Source organism: Dermochelys coriacea, chromosome 5 (genome assembly GCF_009764565.3).
Source record: "Dermochelys coriacea isolate rDerCor1 chromosome 5, rDerCor1.pri.v4, whole genome shotgun sequence".
NCBI lineage: Eukaryota > Metazoa > Chordata > Testudines > Dermochelyidae > Dermochelys > Dermochelys coriacea.
Genome location: NC_050072.1, coordinates 112842857 through 112865601, shown reverse-complemented (window position 1 = coordinate 112865601; position 22745 = coordinate 112842857). Strand labels below are relative to the sequence as shown.

Sequence of the window (22745 nt, the reverse complement as noted above, 5' to 3'; positions counted from 1 at the left end):
CTATCTCAATCAAATAAGTTATATAATGTGGGGTTACTATTTTGGGAATTTCAACAAAATAAATACAAAGTAAATGATGAGCTTGACCAAACACAAATGGGGGTTTTAAAGATAACAAATATGGGTTCATTTTGATAATATTTGTATGAAAAGTTCACGTATGTTAATATTGATTAAATTATTTTTTCAAAAAAGGGAAATGTCTATATTTTTGCGATCTTCTTTACAAGGAGAACAATGCTGTTGCTTTTCTGTCAGGGTTTACCCAGCGTGCCTTAATTATTTTTGGCATTGTGCCAAAAGCTAATAATTTTTCTTACGAAACTGACGAGCAATTGCTTTTTTTTTTATCCTCTGAGGAAACACTAGGAATAATAGACGAAATGTCAGGAATAAGTAAGAAAAATAGTGCTGTGTATATATCCCCCTCCTAAAAGAAGAAATACATCCCTTGCCTTTAACCTTATTTTTTTAAAGAATAAAATCTGGGCTCAAACCAAGAGCCCAGTAGGGAAAGACTATTTTTTACCCACTAAATCAGCCTGCAGCATTTCATGACTTTCCTTCCAAAGATTACAATGATAATGTGATTGACACAAAGCGTAACCTTTATAGTGTACGCAGGAGACCATGAACAGCAGTGGTCAATTAACAGGCAGATATTTGGTGAAAAACAGAAACTCATGAAAAGTAAATTTAAAATTTGACTTATTTTAGGTGGTAGTTCTGAAGGGCCAAAAATGCTCTCATTACAGCTGGATATCTTGGATTCAGGACTCCAGAGGTCACAATTACTTCCAGACATCAGAGATTTTAGCAGCCAAAGATACATTACACAATATTCCAATCACACACACTTCAGGATTTTCTCTTGGTCAGAGAATATTTTAAATATTAGTGATGCCATGGTACTTTTCAGAAACATATGTTGCTTCACTACACTGGCCCAAATGTTATCTCCTGTAATTATGTTGTACCAAACTACATTCTCTCCTTTAAGACTAACAGATTAATAAATCTGTTAGTCTTTAAGGTGCCAGAGAACTCCTCGTCGTTTTTGTGGATACAGACTGACACAGGTACCCCTCTGATAATTCTCTCCTTTGCTTCAACTGGATAAGTTCTTGTTCACCTTCCCTTCTAAACCCACTTCTTGTTCACTTTCCCTTCTAAAGTGGCTGTTTGTTGCTAGTGGAGAATGACTGCTGCATTCCATCTCAAAGTGGATGCACTTCAACAGAGGATGGCAAATTGATCCCTGCATCTATAAAGCAAGGCATTTTGGGATGGAATACATTATAGCCATTTGAGAGATCCTTATTTTTCTGTTTCTCCCTCTGGGCATTTCCCTGTTCATCCTGTTCCAATGCTTCTGTTATAAAATGTAGGACTCTCAGCCCTCTGTACACAGGAACACTGAAGAGTCTGAAATGAACATTGCATACTTTAGGGTCACCATGTCTTCAGGGGGCAGGTCTATTATCCTTAGGTAGCAGCTTTCAAGGCCACTCCCCATCTATTCCCCTGGAAGGCAGAGAGGCATCTCTCTCTCTTTTTGAGGTTCTAATTTCTTTCCCCTCCACACGACCCCCTGAAGTTCACTCCTACAGTCCTTTCAACATGGGAGAGAGCAGCTTGCAATGAGAGGTAGAAGGCCAACCTCTCTTTTTAAAGGAAATTCAGTTTATAGTTATGTAAAGCCAGAGATATTAGCAGCAGACAGGGAAATCAGAGAACTGGGTAGAAGGCCTCAGATTCCAGCCTCATGTCAAAGGTTAGCCAAGCCTCCACACGCAACAGAGTCCAGGGGTCTCATATCTGGTCGGTGTTTCTAATGTTGGTGAGGATCAAGCTGCTCTTCGAGGCTGTAAATAAATAGTTCTGAAGAAAGTGACACTAGACCATGATGCATTAATGACTAAAAAAGTACCACAAAAATATCTGAATCTAACTAGTCCCCTCCATTTGCAAGACTGGACAGCCAGGTACAGCTGGTTTGCCTTCTACTGCTGCTACTTAGATCAAAGCAGTGATTTCTAAATACGAGTTATTGAGTTTTTTGAAAAGAAAATCACAAAACAGATTGCAAATATGCTCTGGTTTTCTGCATTTTTAGTGAGCTCATGATCCTAGAAGAAAGAGCCTCATGCTCCTCTTGGCTTTTATCCATGTAACTCCATTGACTTCAAAATGCCCTGAAATTTGATGGAGACAGGCTACATTCATGCTTAACTCATTCCTTATCATTGCTTATCAGTGAGTGGAATCAAGCACCAAGAATGAATATTTAAGATACAAAGCCCTGTTTACAGCATACAGTTGGTGGTGCTACTAAAAACGAGATGTTTGCTAATCAGAGGAGGTACATTTACAGCAGTGTTAGCGATATTTCCCATTTTAAGGTGTACATTAGAGCATCCGTGGCAAACCAAAACACCAGGGCATGGCAATGGCCCCATTATCAACGACACCCACAAAGATGCATGTTTTATATTTATTGTTAATGATGCTCTGAATGCCATTCACTCGGTAAAATAATTTGAGTGTTACTCTTTGTGCAACTGCTCAGGATGTGCAAGATTCTAACTGATGCTTCCTAGTTGTAATACATTAATTTGACTGGATTGTCTGGTGCTACGGAAACAATGCAATTCCCTTATTCCCTCATTAGATTAATGTGAGCACAATATTTCTAGAAGCCACAATTTTCATTTTCATTGATACCAAGTTAACTGAAAGCACCTCACAGAGTATTATTACAGATATTATGGAGAGTCTTACTGCTTTGGTTAACTGTTCATCAAGTAACTCCAAACCATTATCTCCTCCTCCAGTGCCCTAAAGAAAAAAGAAGAGAAAAGTAACCACAAGAGGAAAAGCTTTAAAAAGTAGGAATTAAATTAACATTTGGAGTGGAGGGACAGATCGACAGATTTTTTTCAATCATTCCTCATCATCAGTATAATTCTTTGCACTCCTACTACTTTCCGGTTGTCTCAAAGACATTTGCTGGTGTTATACTGCAGCCTTTACCACAGCTAAACTAAGTCAGCTATGTCATTCAGAAGCCAGCCTGTACTTCTTGTACTGGAAACCCAATGGGAATTAGTTTATGCAGGACATAGCTTCCTTTAAATAAATTATAACCTTCCCATCCCATGAATGCTCAGATCCTGCATCTTAACATTTATTTTAGTTGACAAAACACTGTCTGAGCCAGCATGGTCTGGATCATGAGGTATATTCGTAATATAACTACCCAGTTTAGAAACCTACGCTCTTTAAAGGGAAAGTTCTGCCTGACAGAAAAGCTATAAGAAAATTCTGAGGGAATGAGCAGTTTAAATATTTTGGACACTGAAGAACAAAATAGAAAAAGAAGAGCATGAATATGGCACCAGAATATTCAGATCTTAAAAGATGTATATACACAAGGGAATATGGACAACAACTCTCATAACAGATTTGCACACGACTAATTTAAAATAAATTTGCGATGACCAATGCAACAAACTTTTGGCATCATCCAGGATACAGATACAGGATTTAATCAAAGGTTCAGTGAAGTCAATGGGAGTCTATTGACTTCAGTGGGCTTTGCATAAAGCCCATAGCATCCCTCTCTTGCTAGCAGACACAGGCACCTTGAGAGTCAACAGTCTCGAGCCTCTTGATTTGCATAGTGGCTTAAGGTTAGCACCCTTCAAGTATCTCCAACAAGAGATTCTTAAAATTAGATTAGTCTATTCTCCCTTTTCACAAATATGGGAACAGGGTTTTCAAAACACAAATCTGAAATTATTTGCAAATCGGAATGAAATACTTAATCAGTTTCTGAAATTTCCAATCTGCTATTTTGAGAAGGGCTGGGTGGTAAGGGAATTTGGGATTGTTACTGTGCTACCTTACCCAAAACATGCCATCACCCCTGTACCAAATAGAGGTATATATTTGCATGCAGGTCATAGGGCAACCTTTCTTGGAGTGCCTCCCTGATGCAGGCCATGGCATGACAGGCACAGTTTTCCCTCTCAGAGCAACTAGTAATTCCATGCAGGCTTATCCTCTCATTCAGCAATATGGTTATTACCAGAACATAGTTCAGAGCAGTCCATAATAAGAGTCCCAAACATGTAGTTCATTTCCCATTCCAGTACAAATGGTCATTAAGATCCCCTCACATCTCATCCATGATGCCCGACGAATCATACACCGGTACCTTTGACCATGCCTAGACTCTGTTGGTCCTCCTCTGTCCTTGTACTAGGACAGCCACCCAGGCCTTCCAAATAGAGTGAAAACCTGCTCTTCCCAATGGCAATCCCCCAGTCTCTCTGCTGGGAGATCATCCTTGCCAGGGGTGCATCCCTCACTTCCTCTTACCCTCTTATGGCTCTTCTGGATCCAGCTCTCCATCCATGGAGATGTCAGTGGGTAAGCTCCTCCACTACTCCCCTGCCTTCAACCCTATCCAGGCCTTCACTCCAGCCCTTCAGTTTAGAAACAGCAAATAACTTCTTTTTCCACTGCTCCTCCTCCATTCAGCCCTGTCCAGCCCCTCTGATCCTGGTTTGGGGATGCCAGCCAGCAAGTACCTCTTGCTAATGTCTTGCCTTCAACCCTCTTCCAGGAACCAAACATACAGTCTCCTAGGCAATTCCTCTCTCTGCCCAGGGAGAGCCGGCAGAGAGCTTTCTGCAGCTTTCTCCAGAGAGCTCCTCCTGTCTCCTGACCTTTCGCGCCTCTCACCAGGACTCCCCAGATCCTTTATAGCTCCCAGGTACAACTCTAATTGGCTAATTAGGAACACTGGCTCTGGCTCGGGGCGCTGGATCTACTTTATTTACAGGGGCCAGCCACCCTATGACACATACACATCATATAGCTCGCTCTAACTCTATATAATCATTAGTTGTATTAATATATAGTTTACTTTTTGCATGTATTAATGTTCAATGTCAACAAGAAACCTAAAGACAAAAAGATTAAAAATTATTTCACTATCCTGGAAATATGTTCACATTGTAGAGTTATTTTCTGTTAGTTTTTTAATTATTTGCCTTCCTTTACTTTCTGTCCCACTCATGGGTTTACTTGTACCCAGCTGAGCTTGCCTATTATCTCTTAGTTTTCTTACTGAAAGTACTTTAATTATTTTTCACTTCCTCTCCCCGAACTCATTTTTCGTGAGAGGATAATCACATGGCCACTACATGATACCAATTGTGAATCCTTTATACAAGTTCTATTTGTCTTCTGAAAATAGGTATCATTAGCTGAATTCCATTTGAAAAGAACTGTAACCCCAACTATTTCCTCCTCCTCTCCCTACCTTTTTTGACACAAACTTGTTTTTGATTTTGAAATTATGAAAAATTGATACTAACTGGTTTTGAAAAGCAATGGAGCAATACATGCTAACAAAGCATCCACAAAATTGAAGGAAACCCCGCCCCCCAGCAGTACAATACATGTTTATCTCTCTTTCAAACATGAAGAGAAGTAAGTGAAGAGAAATGGAAGGTCTGCATGCTCAGACCCTATGTGGGACTTCTGTCAACTTCAGCTGGAGTTCAACATGTGGTGGGCCTGCAAAATCAAGCCCCAAAAACGTATGTGGAACCAGTAGGTGACTTTTGCACATGAAATCTGAGGTAATTAACTTACTTCACAGAACACAGAGAGGCCTTCAGGGTACTCTAAGCGTGATTTAACTTAAATCAAATTAGTGGCTGTAGAACTGAAAGATGAAATTTCATTTTAACTTAAAGACAACATCTCCTTCCTACCCTCAATCTTCCCCTATCACACACAGAGACACAAATTCCTCCCAAGCAAAAATGTAAACTATTTTTGGGGGGTGGGCAGGGGAAAAAAGAGGAGGTGTGCGTACATTTCCATTGTGCCACAAAAATCAATCATTTATTATGCAATAAAAATAAAATTTTTGCAAAAGTAATACAATATGTGATCGAAGCTGCAAAAGATATTAAGTCAAATTTAGAAAGTCTAAGCTTGTGGATTTCCAAGTGGAGTTGTGTAATATTGCCCAAAATAGTTCTGGTATTCTAAGAGTGAGAACACAGAATTTATTTATTGTATGCATATGTATAAAAGATTCTCCTTGAGGAAACTACTATTCCCTTTCATGGGAACATAATTTGGTATATTATGTACATTACAGATATCACTTAAAAATTGGGAAGACATTTTAACCTGTAGTTTACTTTTGATTCTTTTTACATAGTCCCAGCAGAAACATTCACATATAGGTAACAGAAGAGCAATAGCTGAACTATGCAGTCTTTGAACTACTCTAACTGTTTTCAATTATATTTGGAAGATTTACAATGGGCACAGTGAGCTTTCCATGTATTTAGACACCACATTTCAACAATACAGATAAAAATACGAAAAAAACCTGGCTCGATTTTTTGAATACCTAAATATAATGCACTCTAGCATGACAACGTGACAAGCCATATGTAGCCCTTTAAGCTGTAGCTAATCACTTAGGTTGTACTTGTGACAACATGGCATGGTGCAGGTGTCATTCCACAAACAAAACCGCCTGGTGGTTGGGTGGAGACACACCAACCTTGACACGTAGTCTGGAGAGCCGGGACACCTCTAAAATGGGAGGGACCAGTTCAGTTGGTGCTCCCCTCACCAAAGTTCCCCAAAAAGGTTATTGAGTAACAGCATACTCAGCCAGTGAAATGTAAGATGAAAACATTACGTCATCAGAACACTCTTTCACTGCCAAATAAGTGATTTTGAGAGCAAAGAACTATTGGTTGACAATTTCAAAGTGTTGTTCTCACTTGATTACCATTTTTGTGGGTGTCATTTACTCCTGCCTGACATGCCATATACAGTACACAGATGACACGCACGACACATGCCACAACATTTTGCAGCTTCATCTTCTATTTTAGATAAATAAATCCTGTCCCTGTATGTTTGCCCACATTGGTCCTGGGAACTCAAAAAGAAAACTGCACCCCTCGTGCTCCTTCTGGAAGCTTTAAAAGATGACAAATTAAGTTCATAAATATATCTTAGTTTATGTCTGCTTTGAACTGCTTTTTATCTTTTGAAATTTCAAAGTGCTGGCCTTCTGAGGAAAACGAGTCAGGTTTCCTTTGACATAATGGGAGCAAGATATAACTGTCATGGAGGAAAATACTATATTTATATCTCCACGTAATCCATTCATTGCTTTACGGAACTCAGGTCTTCTAAGGAGTGTTACAAATCCAGTTAATGCTTCTGCATGCTATATTTTGTGTTTGGTTCTGTGATTGAACTGACAGATGTGGAAAGCACATAAAGGTCTCTAAAGTAAATGTATACATATGCTGATGAGCTCAGCTTATTTCTGCTAAAGCTGGCATCAACCTGAGCTTAATTCTTTTCCTCCAGATAATGTTGTTTGGCTTGATGTGCTTTTTCTTACACTAATTCCACACATTCTGGGGCTCAACGAACATGAAAACAGAAAACATTGGGATACCATGTTAGTGCATGAGCTCATACTCAGTCATCTCCCTACAGACAGGAGACAATATAGTTGAAAAAGAAATCCAAGTTAACCACTCCATTTCAAGGTCACAACTCAAACCCACAGCATTTGAGTTTTCTGCATTCAAACATCAGTGCCTCTTGTGATATTGGTGATTCACCTAATGTCACTCAGGGCCATCTGATCCCATCAGAGCTATACTGCCTTTCTCCAAAATGTGGCTGAGAGATGTTTAGGGCCTGGCTTTCAAAGACACATGAAATGACATGAGACTAAGTTCCATAGGATCATACATAAGTCATATTTGTACAAATGAGTCCAATGAGCATATGTTTAAATAACAGATTTTGCATACATTAGACATACATTTCTGACTATCTTGAATAGGGAAAGCCAAATTTCAAAGAAATACCTTGTGTACTTCTAGTTGTGCTCTAATATTTCTAAAAAAGCTTGGGCGATAGATTTCTTAATCTTCTCCTACATTTCCTGTCTCCTGTAGATAGAAGATCACAATAAAGAATGCTGTACTCACATGAGCATCAACTACCGTGAGCAGAATATGGAGGACAGAGGACTTCATGAAGCAGGGCAACAAGCGCTTGGATCCACTAGTTCCATTAATACTGACTAGTGTACAAAAAGCTACAAAACGTGACTGACCAAAGTGGAGCTGCTATGTAATAATGTTATGAATACTGAACTGTAACAATTGTATGAACCTTGTCTGTGATCTGGACAGTGAGGATAAGTTGTTGTAAACCAGGGTTATAAATCTTTCCTATGTGAATGCATTGATCTACTAAGACCTGAAGAACCAGCAAGCATGGCTTCCCAAATAAGGACATCTAGGTCATCACTTGAAAGACAATGGGGAAAGTTGTTGGCTTTATAGATTCTGTGTCCTGTCACCAACATGCTCTAAGCCTTGTTTTCCAGGAGCTGCCCAGAGAGTGCCAGTGAGCTCTGACAGAAAGACAAGGTAACACAGCGGAAAGCTCTGCAGAAAAGCCTATAGGCAGTTAGACATTCCAAAGTCCACACGTGGCAGATGGTCAAACATCTGGAAAACAGGCATGCATATAGGCTGTTTTATTGTTTTTAAGATCTGTTTTTCCTCATATGCTTTTGTTCTAAATAAAATGATACTTTGCTTTAAGGCAGCTGTTTGGTCAATGATTACAATTGTCACTTTTTGCATAGGGAGTGGAACTGCGAAGTCTGAATCTAAGGCCTGGTCTACACTACAGAGTTAGGTTGACATAAGGCAGCTTATGTCGACCTAACAATGTCAGTATACACACTACAAGCCTTGTTCCCGCCAGAGTAAGTGTCCTACTACTCTGACATAACCACACCTCCATAAGAGGCATAGAGCTTATGCCAGTGTAATTAGGGCGACACTGTGTCTGTGGAGAGACTACATTCCTTACATCAGCTGTTGGCTGTCTTGTCAATGTCACAACTCTGCTGGAGCCATGGAATTGGGAAGAATGCTGGCTCCCGGCTCCCCAGCTGGTCTGCTGCCAGGTCTCCACTCCAAGGCAAGCTACCACTCAGGCTCCCGGCTTTGCCTGCTGCCCCTGGGGTCCCAGCTTCCCGCCCGGAGAACGGCAACTGACTAGACTCTGGGCGTGGCTTCCCCCACACACTCCAAGCAGCCCCCCCTCCCACTACCCCTCTTCACTGCATGGAAGCGTTCCTGGTGAGGATGTGCACCTCCGACGGAAGGAGGGTAGTGTGGACATCAGGCCAATTTAAGATTGTAGTGTAGACATGCAAAGTCAGACCCGCTGAAGTAACCATAGGGACTGCAACCGAACATCTGGGCTGAGAGTGGGAGAATCACATGATTCCACCCTGAGAGACAAGTGACTGCCAGAAGCCAGAGACCTGCAAGGGTGCACTTAGAGACACTAAAAGAGGTCAGAGGTATAGTTTGTCCCGTAACTGACAGTGACATCTGTGGTGTGACTCACAGGATGGCAGATAATGTGTACAAACATTTTTTTTTTAACTGAAACCAAATTAGGAATGAAGTCCAACTGGAGAAACTTCTTTTCTGTCCCTACTTGATGGAAGAGAAATCTCACATTGTCAGCATGATCTCCCTCCCCCAAAAGGATGTCTGCCATGTTCAGGAGAACTCTGCAGGCATGAGAGTTGCTTCAGGGGAGCTGGGGGAGGATGAGCCCATAGAGAGAAGCGAGTGACTAGATACATTGTATAGCAATTTAAAAGCTTTTCTTTTAGATTACTTGATTCAGGACAAAACCTTTTATATATTACACACACACACACACACACACACACACACACACACAGAGTGAATTCCTGTTTAAATTGAGCAGAAAGTAATTTCTCTCCATGAAGCAATAAACCACCATGAGGATTTGGGCATGAGGCCAGATTTGCTCCTGAACATGAAATCCCTATGGGCCTTTAGGTCACCAGTGAAACGCCCTGGAAAATTTAATTAAAGTGGGTTACAGGAAGAACTATGGGGCTGATATAGTTAGTTAGCTACCACTAAATAAGAAAGTGTGTCTTATAAGCATGACATGCCCAAGTCTGGAATGAAAGTTAAATATTTCAATGACCTTGCTACAATACAAGTAATATGGTAACCAGATGACAACTAACACCATTTCTAGCTATTCTTAAATGCAATTGTTGGGGTAAAATTATTTCCTGCCTTTCCTCAAAGGAAACATCATTATTATTAGACACACAAAAAACGCTGATGCTACTCATTTTTAAAAATGACTATATTTTCTCAGAGTGAAATTATTATTAGGAACTAATCAGCAGAAGTGGAATCAACTAACCCCTTTATATATAAACTAGGTTTCAAATGATTTGAGAACCAAAACATCTGCCCAATGCACAGGGCACCTGATTCAAACAAACTGTTTTATACAAACGATATTAGAATAATTTTGAATGTAATTTTATTGCGGGGGTGGGGAGGAGAGGAGGTGAGACTTGATAATGTCTCAGTAGTGAAAGAGCAAACAATAATTGGATAGCAAGAGCATAGACATTTATGAGGTATTTCATAATATTAGTTAATCCTCAACTGAAGCAAAGCGGTGAGTTTTGTTTTTCCATACATAAAGAGCAACCATATACTTTCATCCAGAATGTACTTAATAGAAAATAAAGAGAACAACTAAAACAAGAAAACAGGCAGATTTTCATGAGACAACACACAGGGTTTGAGTCACTTTGGAACAAGGGGACCACAAAATACAAATTGCTACTGTATGGGCTGATGGAACTTCTCTCCACTTAAAATGCAGTACACAGCAAACACATCATAACAGAAACAAGGAACATATATGAAAGTCATCATTCACCCTCAGTCCCCACAGACCGATACCTGGGATAATACAATTATTTCCTAATTAAGTGCAGGGAAACTATTGTGGTATTCCAAATACCTCAGATAACTCTGCCTAAATGATTTTTTTCAATGGCAACCAATTTAAGACATTGTATAATCCAATAGTTGTAATAGGTTTTTGATTTGAATAAACAAAAAGAATAGGTTGATCTTACAGGACCCCTGAGAAATCTGCATCCCAGTTAACAGATATTTAGGGCTGTCAAGAGATTAAAAAAAATTAATCGCAATTAATCGCACTGTTGAACAAGAACAGAATACTATTTATATAGAGTTTTTTTGACAAAACAACTTGGCCACCCATTTGCAATAAAGTAATTCATGTATATCTCTCAAGATTCAGAAATGTAGCTACAAAAAGCTGCTTTTGTTGCAGACACAGACACAGTATTTCCTCCTCAGATTTCTTCCTGCTCATAATTGCTTAATTTACCAATAATTTCTGGTTATCTGGGTCCTGCAGCAGAGGAGGGAGGTAGAGAGGCAGCAGGCACAGGCCTCTAGTCCCTGGAGCTAGAGGAGGGAAGCAGAGAATCAGGGCACTCAGCTTGGACAGCACTTCCTGAAAGCTTTGTTCAGTTTCATGGCAGAAAGTGAAGTTGACAGGAAGCCTTCCAGATGGGCAGTCCAGGTGTTTTCATGATAAATCAAAATGTTTTGGAAAAAACAAAATTTTCCTCTTCAAAAATTTTGGTTTTTCAAAAAGGGCATTTTTCATCAGAAAATCATTCAGATGACATTTTTGACCAGCTCCAACATTCCAGATTAAATGCCTCTAGTAGAGATGGACCTAACTCATGAAATTTGTATCTGTATCAAAACTTTTCCAAACTCTTAATGGATTGGTATCAGGGCCGGCTCCAGCTTTTTTGCCGCCCCAAGTAGCAAAGAAAAAAAAAGAAGCAGGGCCTGCCGCCAAATTGCCACCGAAGAGGGAGAGAGGGAGTGAAGCACTCACCGCCGAATTGCCGCCGAAGACCTGGACGTGCTGCCCCTTTCTATTGGCCGCCCCAGGCACCTGCTTCCTTCGCTGATGCCTGGAGCTGGCCCTGTCTCGTGTTCAGCTCACAACCCATCCCTATTCTTGATTTGTACCTTCTGAGGAAGAAATCTCTGCAGCTACTTTTAAGGCCTATCTGGACACATTTTCAAAATGTGGCCTACACATTTGCCCAAAATCATTTGCTAATATACCCATGCAAAGAGAATTTGTACATTCTAGATTAGATGTCTGGTTGAGCCCGTCTATTTTAATGTCGTCCTTAATGAATGTTGCATTTGAATGTTCAAATCTGCTTTCCCAGCACAAGATGAAGAGGTGAGAACCTCTGTAAACTATCTCAAAGTCTTCTTCCTGAAGTGGAGCAAATCCAAGATGGCAATCAGGATTTCATTGTTCCTGCAAAGGTACATATTTGCTGCTGATTAAGACAGGACTCTAGCTACAGATGAATAAAGTGTATTTTAATTTGCCTCACACCCAGATAATATAACTGCAAAAAAAGTTTGTAGTGCCAGATCCTCAGCCAGTGTAAACCAGCACACTGAGCATGCTAGAAGCTCAATACATATATTAGCTCAGTCACATCCATTTTAGTGTTATGCCATCTTGTTTGCAGTCACCCTGATAGCAGTAATTTGATACCTGTTTCACAGCCATGCTTCATTAGAGGAGAAAAAAACAGCTTCATTTTCAGATATCATTTATTGGTTTCTGAGTGAGGGCGAGTTTGCTGTGCTGGCACTTAGAAACATGTTTTAACTTGTGGACTGAGGACTTTTGGGAAGAAGGCAAATGAGGAAGAATAAATATGGATCAGGAAAGTGATCTTTTACTGCCACTTTAACTGTATCTACCCTTTTTCAGATGTGATACTTTTCCTACAGAATGCATTACAGCTGGAGAAAGTCACTGGTTATTGGAGGAGTTAATTTATCATTTCCTATTACACCCCCGCCCCCCAACCTTAAAGCAGTTATTGTCTCTTTGCATTTTTAAATGGCATCTGTCCAAAGAGAGACTCTTTTAGGATCGCTAGGAATTAGGAGCTCAAATCCTATTTTCAGAAATGATTTAGGAACTTGAAAGATTAATTCCCATTAACTTGGAATGAAACACCCTAAGCACCCAAGGCATTTTTGAAATGCTTTTGTCTCTGATCAATACTTCTTAATTTCCCATGCTAACAACCTGTGCCTAAAGTCATCTAACTTTTCCCATATGGGCTTTCTCACCAGTTCTTATTTTACACAGGTTTCAGAGTAGCAGCTGTGTTAGTCTGAATCCGTAAAAAGAAAAGGAGTACTAGTGGCACCTTAGAGACTAACAAATTTATTAGAGCATAAGCTTTCGTGAGCTACAGCTCACTTCATCAGATGCATACAATGGAAAATATAATGGGGAGATTTTATATACATAGAGAACATGAAACAATGGGTCTTACCATACAGACTGTAACAAGAGTGACCAGGAAAGGTGAGCTATTACCAGCCGGAGAGCGGGAGGGAGGGGGGACCTTCTGTAGTGATAATCAAGGTGGGCCATTTCCAGCACTTGACAAGAACAGCAGGAGAGGAAATAAACAAAGGGAAATAGTTTTACTTTGTGTAATGACACATCCACTCCCAGTCTTTATTCAAGCCTAAGTTAATTGTATCCAGTTTGAAAATTAATTCCAATTCAGCAGTCTCATAGATTCATAGATTCATAGATACTAAGGTCAGAAGGGACCACTCTGATCATCTAGTCCGACCTCCTGCACAGCGCAGGCCACAGAATGTCACCCACCACTCCTATGAAAAACCTCACCCATGTCTGAGCTATTGAAGTCCTCAAATCATGGTTCAAAACTTCAAGGAGCAGAGAAGCCTCCCTCCAGTCAACCATGCCCCATGCTACAGAGGAAGGCGAAAAACCTCCAGGGCCTCTCCAATCTGCCCTGGAGGAAAATTCCTTCCCGACCCCAAATATGGCAATCAGCTACTCCCTGAGCATATGGGCAAGATTCACCAGCCAGATACCCAGGAAAGAATTTTCTATAGTAACTCAGATCCCATCCATCTAATATCCCATCTCAGGGGATTTGGCCTATTTACCCTGAATATTTAGAGATCAGTTACTTACCAAAATCCCATTATCCCATCATACCATCTCCTCCATAAACTTATCGAGTAGAATCTTAAAACCAGATAGATCTTTTGCCCCCACTGCTTCCCTTGGAAGGTTATTCCAAAACTTCACTCCTCTGATGGTTAAAAACCTTCGTCTGATTTCAAGTCTAAACTTCCTGGTGGCCAGTTTATACCCATTTGTTCTTGTGTCCACATTGGTGCTGAGCTTAAATAATTCCTCTCCCTCTCCTATATTTATCCCTCTGATATATTTATAGAGAGCAATCATATCTCCCCTCAACCTTCTTTTAGTTAGGCTAAACAAGCCAAGCTCCTTAAGTCTCCTTTCATAAGACAAGTTTTCCATTCCTCGGATCATCCTAGTAGCCCTTCTCTGTACCTGCTCCAGTTTGAATTCATCCTTTTTAAACATGGGAGACCAGAACTGCACACAGTATTCTAGGTGAGGTCTCACCAGTGCCTTGTATAACGGTACTAAAACCTCCTTATCCCTACTGGAAATGCCTCTCCTGATGCATCCCAAAACCGCATTAGCTTTTTTCACAGCCATATCACATTGGCAGCTCATAGTCATCCTATGATCAACCAATACTCCAAGGTCCTTCTCCTCTTCCGTTACTTCTAATTGATGCGTCCCCAGCTTATAACTAAAATTCTTGTTATTAATCCCTAAATGCATAACCTTACACTTCTCACTATTAAATTTCATCCTATTGTGGCATCTCTCGTTGGAGTTTGTTTTTTGAAGTTTTTTTTATTGAAGAATTGCCACTTTAAGGTCTGTAATCGAGTGACCAAAGAGATTGAAGTGTTCTTCTACTGGTTTTTGAATGTTACAATTCTTGACGTCTGATTTGTGTCCATTCATTCTTTCACGTAGAGACTGTCCAGTTTGGCCAACGTACATGGCAGAGGGGCATTGCTGGCACATGATGGCATATATCACATTGGTAGATGCACAGGTGAATGAGCCTCATAGTGTGGCTTATGTGATTAGTCCCTATGATGGTGTCCCCTGAATAGATATGTGGACAGAGTTGGCAACGGGCTTTGTTGCAAGGATAGTTTCCTGGGTTAGTGGTTCTGTTGTGTGGTATGTGGTTGCTGGTGAGTATTTGCTTCAGGTTGGCGGGCTGTCTGTAAGCAAGGACTGGCCTGTCTCCCAAGATCTGAGAGAGTGATGGGTCGTCCTTCAGGATAGATTGTAGATCCTTGATGATGCGTTGGAGAGGTTTTAGTTGGGGGCTGAAGGTGATGGCTAGTGGCATTCTGTTATTTTCTTTGTTGGACCTGTCCTGTAGTAGGCAACTTCTGGGTACTCTTCTGGCTCTGTCAATCTGTTTCTTCACTTCAGCAGGTGGTATTGTAGTTGTAAGAATGCTTGATGGAGATCTTGTAGTCGTCTGTCTCTGACTGAGGGACTGGAACAAATGCAGTTGTATCTTAGAGCTTGGCTGTAGAAATGCATTGTGTGGTTTGGTCTTGATGAAAGCTGGAGGCATGTAGGTAAGTATAGCTGTCAGTAGGTTTCCGGTATAGGGTGGTGTTTATGTGACCATCGCTTATTAGCACCGTAGTGTTCAGGAAGTGGATCTCTTGTGTGGACTGGTCCAGGCTGAGGTTGATGGTGGGATGGAAATTGTTGAAATCATGGTGGAATTCCTCCAGGGCTTCTTTTCCATAGGTCCAGATGATGAAGATGTCATCAATGTAGCGCAAGTAGAGTAGCGGCGTTAGGGGAGGAGAGCTGAGGAAGCGTTGTTCTAAGTCAGCCATAAAAATGTTGGCGTACTGTGGGGCCATGCAGGTACCCATAGCAGTGCCACTGATTTGGTATACATTGTCCCCAAATGTGAAATAGTTATGAGGACAAAGTCACAAAGTTCAGCCACTAAGTTTGCCGTGACATTATTGGGGATACTGTTCCTGACGGCTCGTAGTCCATCTTTGTGTGGAATGTTGGTGTAGAGGGCTTCTACATCCATAGTGGCTAGGATGGTGTTTTTAGGAAGATCACCAATGGATTGTAGTTTCCTCAAGAAGTCAGTGGTGTCTGGAAGATAGCTGGGGGTGCTGGTAGTGTAGGGCCTGAGGAGGGGAGTCTACATAGTCAGACAATCCTGCTGCCAGGGTGCCAATGCCTGAGATGATGGGGCGTCCAGGATTTCCAGGTTTATGGATCTTGGGTAGAAGATGGAATATCCCTGGTCATGCTTCTAGGGGTGTGTCTGTGCGGATTTGTTCTTGGCTTTTTCAGGGAGTTTCTTGAGCAGATGGTGTAGTTTCTTTTGGTAACCTTCAGTGGGATCAGAGGGTAATGGCTTGTAGAAAGTGGTGTTGGAGAGCTACCTAGCAGCCTCTTGTTCATATTCCGACCTATTCATGATGACGACAGCACCTCCTTTGTCAGCCTTTTTGATTATGATGTCAGCATTGTTTCTGAGGCTGTGGATGGTATTGTGTTCTGCACGGCTGAGGTTATGGGGCAAGTGATGCTGCTTTTCCACAATTTCAGCCCGTGCAGGTTGGCGGAAGCACTCTATGTAGAAGTCCAGTCTGTTGTTCCGACCTTCAAGAGGAGTCCACCCAGAATCCTTCTTTTTGTAGTGTTGGTAGGAAGCTTTCTGTGGGTTAGTATGTTGTTCAGAGGTGTGTTGGAAATATTCCTTGAGTCGGAGGTGTCAAAAATAGGATTCTAGGTCACCACAGAACTGTATCATGTTCGTGGGGGTGGAGGGGCAGAAGAAGAGGCCCCGAGATAGGACAGATTCTTCTGCTGGGATAAGAGTATAGTTGGATAGGTTAAGAATTTTGCTGGGTGGGTTAAGGGAACCACTGTTGTGGCCCCTTGTGGCATGTAGTAGTTTAGATCGTTTAGTGTCCTTTTTCTTTTGTAGAGAAGCAAAGTGTGTGTTGTAAATGGCTTGTCTAGTTTTTATAAAGTCCAGCCACAAGGAAGCTTGTGTGGAAGGTTGCTTTTTTATGAGAGTATCCAGTTTTGAGAGCTCATTCTTAATCTTTCCCTGTTTGCTGTAGAGGATGTTGATCAGGTGGTTCTGCAGTTTCTTTGAGAGCGTGTGGCACAAGCTGTCAGCATAGTATATAAAATCTCCCCACTATATTTTCTACTGTATGCATCCGATGAAGTGAGCTGTAGCTCATGAAAGCTTATGCTCTAATACATTTGTTAGTCTCTAAGGTGCCACAAGTAATCCTTTTCTTTTTATTTTATACAGTATCTCCAGTCTAGCGTGCCACAATCAAATACAAAGCCTGGTAATCAATATTACTCACCTCCAAGCACATGATCATAGTTGACAGAGATGTCATAGCCAATGTTAATTAGCATGCAGTGGCCTCCAAAGTGCACAGTGGCAAGATGAGCTGCAGAGACTCATGCATTTCCAGATGCCAGCTGCACACTTCAGGTATGAAGTAAGGTATCAAATGAGTGGCAACTGACTTCAAAAGCCAGATTGCAGGTAGCAGCATTTTGACTAGGATTTCAATTAAATGAGAGTTTGTTAGTAATTTATAAACATATGCTTTCCAACAGTCAAAGGCCTTGACATGGCTTGGCGAAGTGTTGCTCTTGTTCTTCAAAGCCTGTACATCACTGAGTATTTGTCCCAATAATTGAAGTGAAGTGAACTGAATATTGATTATATCTGCCATATTCATAACTCAGGATACTCAAGTTCTCCATTTACAAAACTGATGCAGCACAGACATACAAGCTTCCCATGTTGCCTTAACGTGACTCAGCTTTGCCCTGGAGAGATCAGAGGGGAAATCCTGGCACCACTGAAGTCAATAGCAAAACTCTGATGGATTTAAAATGGAGCTAGAATTTCTCTCCCAGACTGGGGTGACTGGGTACTTTTCCTCCCTAGGTCCAGTCAATCCTTGGTCTCTTTACTTAGATGGCCATCAAGTGTGTTCACTGATATAAAATCTGATCTTAATATCTGTTCACTAGGAACTCTCTGCCCATGTGAAAAAGTTCTATAGTATTTAATAGAAAAATTATCTCTTTTTATAGGTTTTTATTAAAGACCTTATGTTTAAATCCCTGCTGAAAAATCCTATGAGAAAGCTCAAAAATCCTATAGAATGGATTTTGTTGCCTACTGAATTCTGTAGTATTTAGAGTAATTTCTATAGAACCCACCTGGTTTAATCCCTGTTACATTCTATAGAATGTTCCTATAATGAAGGATTGAGACCATCAATTTCATTCACATAGACCAATGAACCACCATAAAATGGTAACAACATTCCATCACTGCCAACCTGGGCCCCAGTCCTGCAAACACTTACCTACGTGACTAACCCTTTGCTGATGTGAGGAGTCATCTCACTGAAATAACTAGGACTACTTGTGTGTGTAAAGTTATACACATGCTTAAACATTTGTGGGCTCAAACTCCTAGGCTTGATTTGAACCTGTGTCCTAAAGATGAAAATAACCCAAGATAAGCCTTTTGCCATCCATAGCGTTCTTTGTAGAGAGCAGCGGGCACCATTAGGAGATACAGGGGGAAGGTGTAGTAGCTAGGAGAATTTATTATGCACTCTATTTCTTCACTCTTCTAAAGAACTAGACAAAAACAGGAAAGCAGTACACAAATTCAAAGAAATTACACAAATATATAAATGATAACACCCCCTTTCTGGAGGTGATGGGGTTTTTCCTGACTTGAGTCATCATAAAATTCCTGAAGACTGTTAATTGCTATAATTTCACAACAGATTGTGCAAGAGTATACAAGCTTTGAAGTATCTTGGGTGTAACGATGCCTGTTTCATTTTTTAAAAAAAGGGAATTGTATATGGCCTTTAAAATTTAGCAAACATTTTTATACTAAAAAGGAGTTCTGATTTCATTCCATCAGATGCTTAAAAATGAAGCTGCATCAGCAGAAGTAGCTAACTGTTGCTATACAGAAAGAAGGCAACACAGTAGATGGATGTCTACTCAGCCTATGGTATTAAGGGATTTTCTGAAGAAATTCTGATGACCACAGAGCTTAAAACAATAGAGAATTAATAAAATATTTATGCCAGCAATAGTAATAATGTATATTGCTAAAATCTTTTATCCTGAAGGATTGCAAAAGCATGGTTGCCATGCCTACTCCCAGTTCATCATCTGTGGATCCAGTATATGTCTCCACTATGTTTTCGTGCCAGCAAACCTAATGCTTAACTCCATTCTGGTCACCAAGATGCTCCAAAATGCACTGGATACTACACAAAAGTGCTGCAAAGCTGGTGACTGGACATCTTTCCAGTCCCCAGAAGAAACACTTATTGCTGGAGGAGCAGAGCTCTCTTTACCAACCCTCCTCAAAAACAGAGGGTGGAGGTTTAGAGGAAAGATGAACAGTGGGGCAAGCCAGCCAGTCCCCACTGAAAGCCCCCAAAAAATTGGGAACGAGCCATCTGTCTTCTCCTTTGGTATGTCTCGGCCAAAAGATAGAACTTCTATCAGTGGAATGACATTTATCACCAGATTGGGGAAATGGTTTAGTACCAACTCAGAGGTTCACCTACTGAACTACAAACACATCTTGATTTTTTTCTGGAGGTCTCCCATACAAAGCCTAACCAGGCCTGTTCCTGCCTAGATTCTGAGCCTAAACTGAAGGTGAAAAAGAAGGAGCCCAACTCCTCAGTCCACACTGGACTATCTGAAATGTTATCATGCATGAAAATTCCCAGTGTTATTCGTAGTATAGATTAGGTTTAAATTTTGTAGGTCTGGTGTTGTGTATAGATCCAGGATACACTGCACAATGGTTTTGCTTCATAATTTACTCTTTACAAAAAATGTACTAGCTTTGCAAGGAATTCAAATGGAATCCTATATAGTATGCAGCCAACCTTCAAAGTTCCATGGTTTGATTTGGATCTGACTTGAAAAATTGGGATCCTTATATGAATCTTTGGGAAATGAAGGAAGCTTGGAGGAAAAAAACAAAAACAAGAACACTGGGACCTTCTAAATACTGACATGCCTAAAACAGTCTTCAATGAAATCCACCATTGGAAGAGTATGAGGAAAAGTCCATCTTCATTTGAACTAGAAAAAAAGCCTTCTTCAGTACAAAATCAGTGCCAGGCTGAGAAGGCACAAAGCACCTTCTGTTATCATGGGGCTGATACTATTTCCCTCTACAACACACAGAGGGTGTAGGAGGAAGAGGGACGTGCCAAGATGCTTATACCAAGAAAGGCGGGATCTGTGCTTATACGAGTTTATGAAAACTAACAGAAAAGCATGGGATGTAAGTTATAGATAACACTGCCTTTGGAAGGACAAAGGGATGTCCTAGGTTGGCTGAAATCTGACACTATCTGGTGTCTAATATTTTAGCTATAATTCAGCCTCAAGCATTTAGCTGCGTCTCCGAGAGACTAAGGACTGAACAAGCTTGGAAACTGAATTACCCTCTCATCCTGTAGGGGGAGATACAGGTTGGGAAGATTTTATTGCTGTTGCCTACTTGGTACAAGTTCTGTGGGTAAAAACCCAAGGATGTCTATCTTGGACTTTTCCAAAGAATTATATTGCCTTTTTTAAAATATACATTTAGTATATTTTATATATCTATATATCTATATAGATATATATATATATATAAGGTACTATGTGCAGAAGTTATTAGAAACATTAATCAGGGATTGTATTAGATAGGTTCCAGTCCAGATTTATACATCAATATAGGCAGTGTGGTCCAGTGGACAGAACATTAGCTTGGAATTAGGAGTCCAGAGTACTATTCCTGACTCTGCAGCTGACATATTGAACTTTTTTTTTAGTGTACCTCAGTTTCTCCATCTGTAAAATGGGGATAATAGTACCTGTCCTTCTTTGTAAAGCATCTTGAGATTTGCAAATGAAAAACATATACAAGAATTAAATATCATTAATTGAAATCAAAGCGTTACAAAACTAATGTCGACTTTGTGTGTATTGGATTTAAAATACTATTATATTGTGGTTTTCTGCCTTTTTTAGGAAGTAGATGGAGTTAAAATATTTTTAAATATATATATATATTAAGAATAATTGCTAATTGTAGCTTTTTTTAATGTTCCAGACCAGAGAAAACAAAACATCTAGCATCCATGCTACACATCCTTAAAGAAACCCTGAAACAGCAGTTCAGACAATATAGGAACTGGCTGGATTATTGTTGCTCAGCTGGGCACTGTTTAACATCAGTAGCAGATGAATAGCTTTTTTGCTTGCAGGTTTGAGCATTTTTCATTGCTTTTTTGTTTAAAACATATGTATTATCGTTATTAGTATGAAGGGAAAAGAAAATGAGTAATTATTTTATTTTATTGTTTTTAATCTTTGAGAACCAACATGGCTAAAGAGCAATGCAGGGACAGAGCTTTACATGTCCACTAATGTTCGGTTAGAAGTGTGCTTGCTTTTATATAAAATGAATGAACAATGTCCCATTCTGCCTAAGATTAATTAGCGATTGTGCAAGGTATAAAAAAATGTTGGTTTAAAAGGTATTCCGGGTGTACATGTGTAAGTAGCTGCACTCATACTACCCACCCTACAAACCTGTGTACTTCATAGTGAGTTTTGTTGATCAATTGATATTAAAATATTACCAACTTCACACTTCTGGCAAATGTCATTCTTCTACATAAAAATGTGTATCCCTAAGAGCCCTATATTGTAAATATGCTTTTTAAACCTTAAGACATTTTACTTTCCCTACTTTATTTGTTCTGTTTAAATAGGCAAAACTTAGACCCAATATTGCAAGATGCTGAGCATGATCAAATCTCCATAGACTTCCATGAGTCTAAGATAATCAGCATCTTGCAGCATTAGACTTTAGGCAAGCTAACTGGTTTCTGAAAGCTTATGCTCTAATAAATTTGTTAGTCTCTAAGGTGCCACAAGTACTCCTTTTCTTTTTGCGAATACAGACTAACACGGCTGCTACTCTGAAACCTGGTTTCTGACACTGTCTCTGAAATGACAGAAAAGCTCCATGTCCCATAAGGGAGTGTAATCTGATTGATTTTACTGTGGTGAAGATATGCCCATAGGTTCCCCATAAATTTGCTCATAGATCATATGTGTAAGAAGTAACCTTGGTGTCTTTAATTCCTGGGGGTAAGGATAGGGGAGGTTATACTTTACATATGTTGACCATTGCTGTACAGTTTTCCTTGAGTGCCAGATACTAGTGCATTTTGTTTATGGAATACCTGCAATGTATCATAGCACCATTTATAAACTTTAATAAACATTTATTTAACAGGTAGACCTAAGTGCTCATTAAAAAAGAAACGTAATTTCTACACCATTTATGTCTACTCATAACTACTTCAGCAAAGATTCTTTAACAATGTGTTCTCTTGATTTTCTCAAATTAAATCTATATTCAAAGGAGGAAATCTCATCCTTGTTACAACGTGTCAGTCAGCAACCCTTATGTGTTTTCTGTTGCCAGTGGAATAGTTGTCCTTGAAAAGGCAGAAATCACTGACTATTGTTTTCTGGGGTCTCTCGAAAATCATTTTGCATTTATATCTCATGACTCCTCATTAAAACACACTTTTCTAGAAGCCTATAAACCCTTCTCTACCTCTCAAAAGAGTTTTGGTTTACCCAAAATGTACAGATAATGTATTATAGAAAAA

General features: G+C 40.1%; 1 protein-coding gene across 3 annotated transcripts in view; it reads right to left on the bottom strand.

Annotated features, from left to right (window-relative positions):
• The window catches only part of ADAMTSL1 (ADAMTS like 1), a 683211-nt gene that overhangs the window by 288824 nt on the left and 371642 nt on the right, over nucleotides 1-22745 (bottom strand). For 2 of the 3 annotated variants that reach the window (XM_043515182.1, XM_043515184.1), the window contains one exon: nucleotides 2782-2838. The exons of the other annotated variant lie outside the window; for it this stretch is intronic. In XM_043515182.1, the coding sequence (XP_043371117.1) occupies nucleotides 2782-2838 (57 nt within the window). The remainder of the gene's footprint in view (nucleotides 1-2781; nucleotides 2839-22745) is intronic. 3 annotated transcript variants of the gene reach the window in all.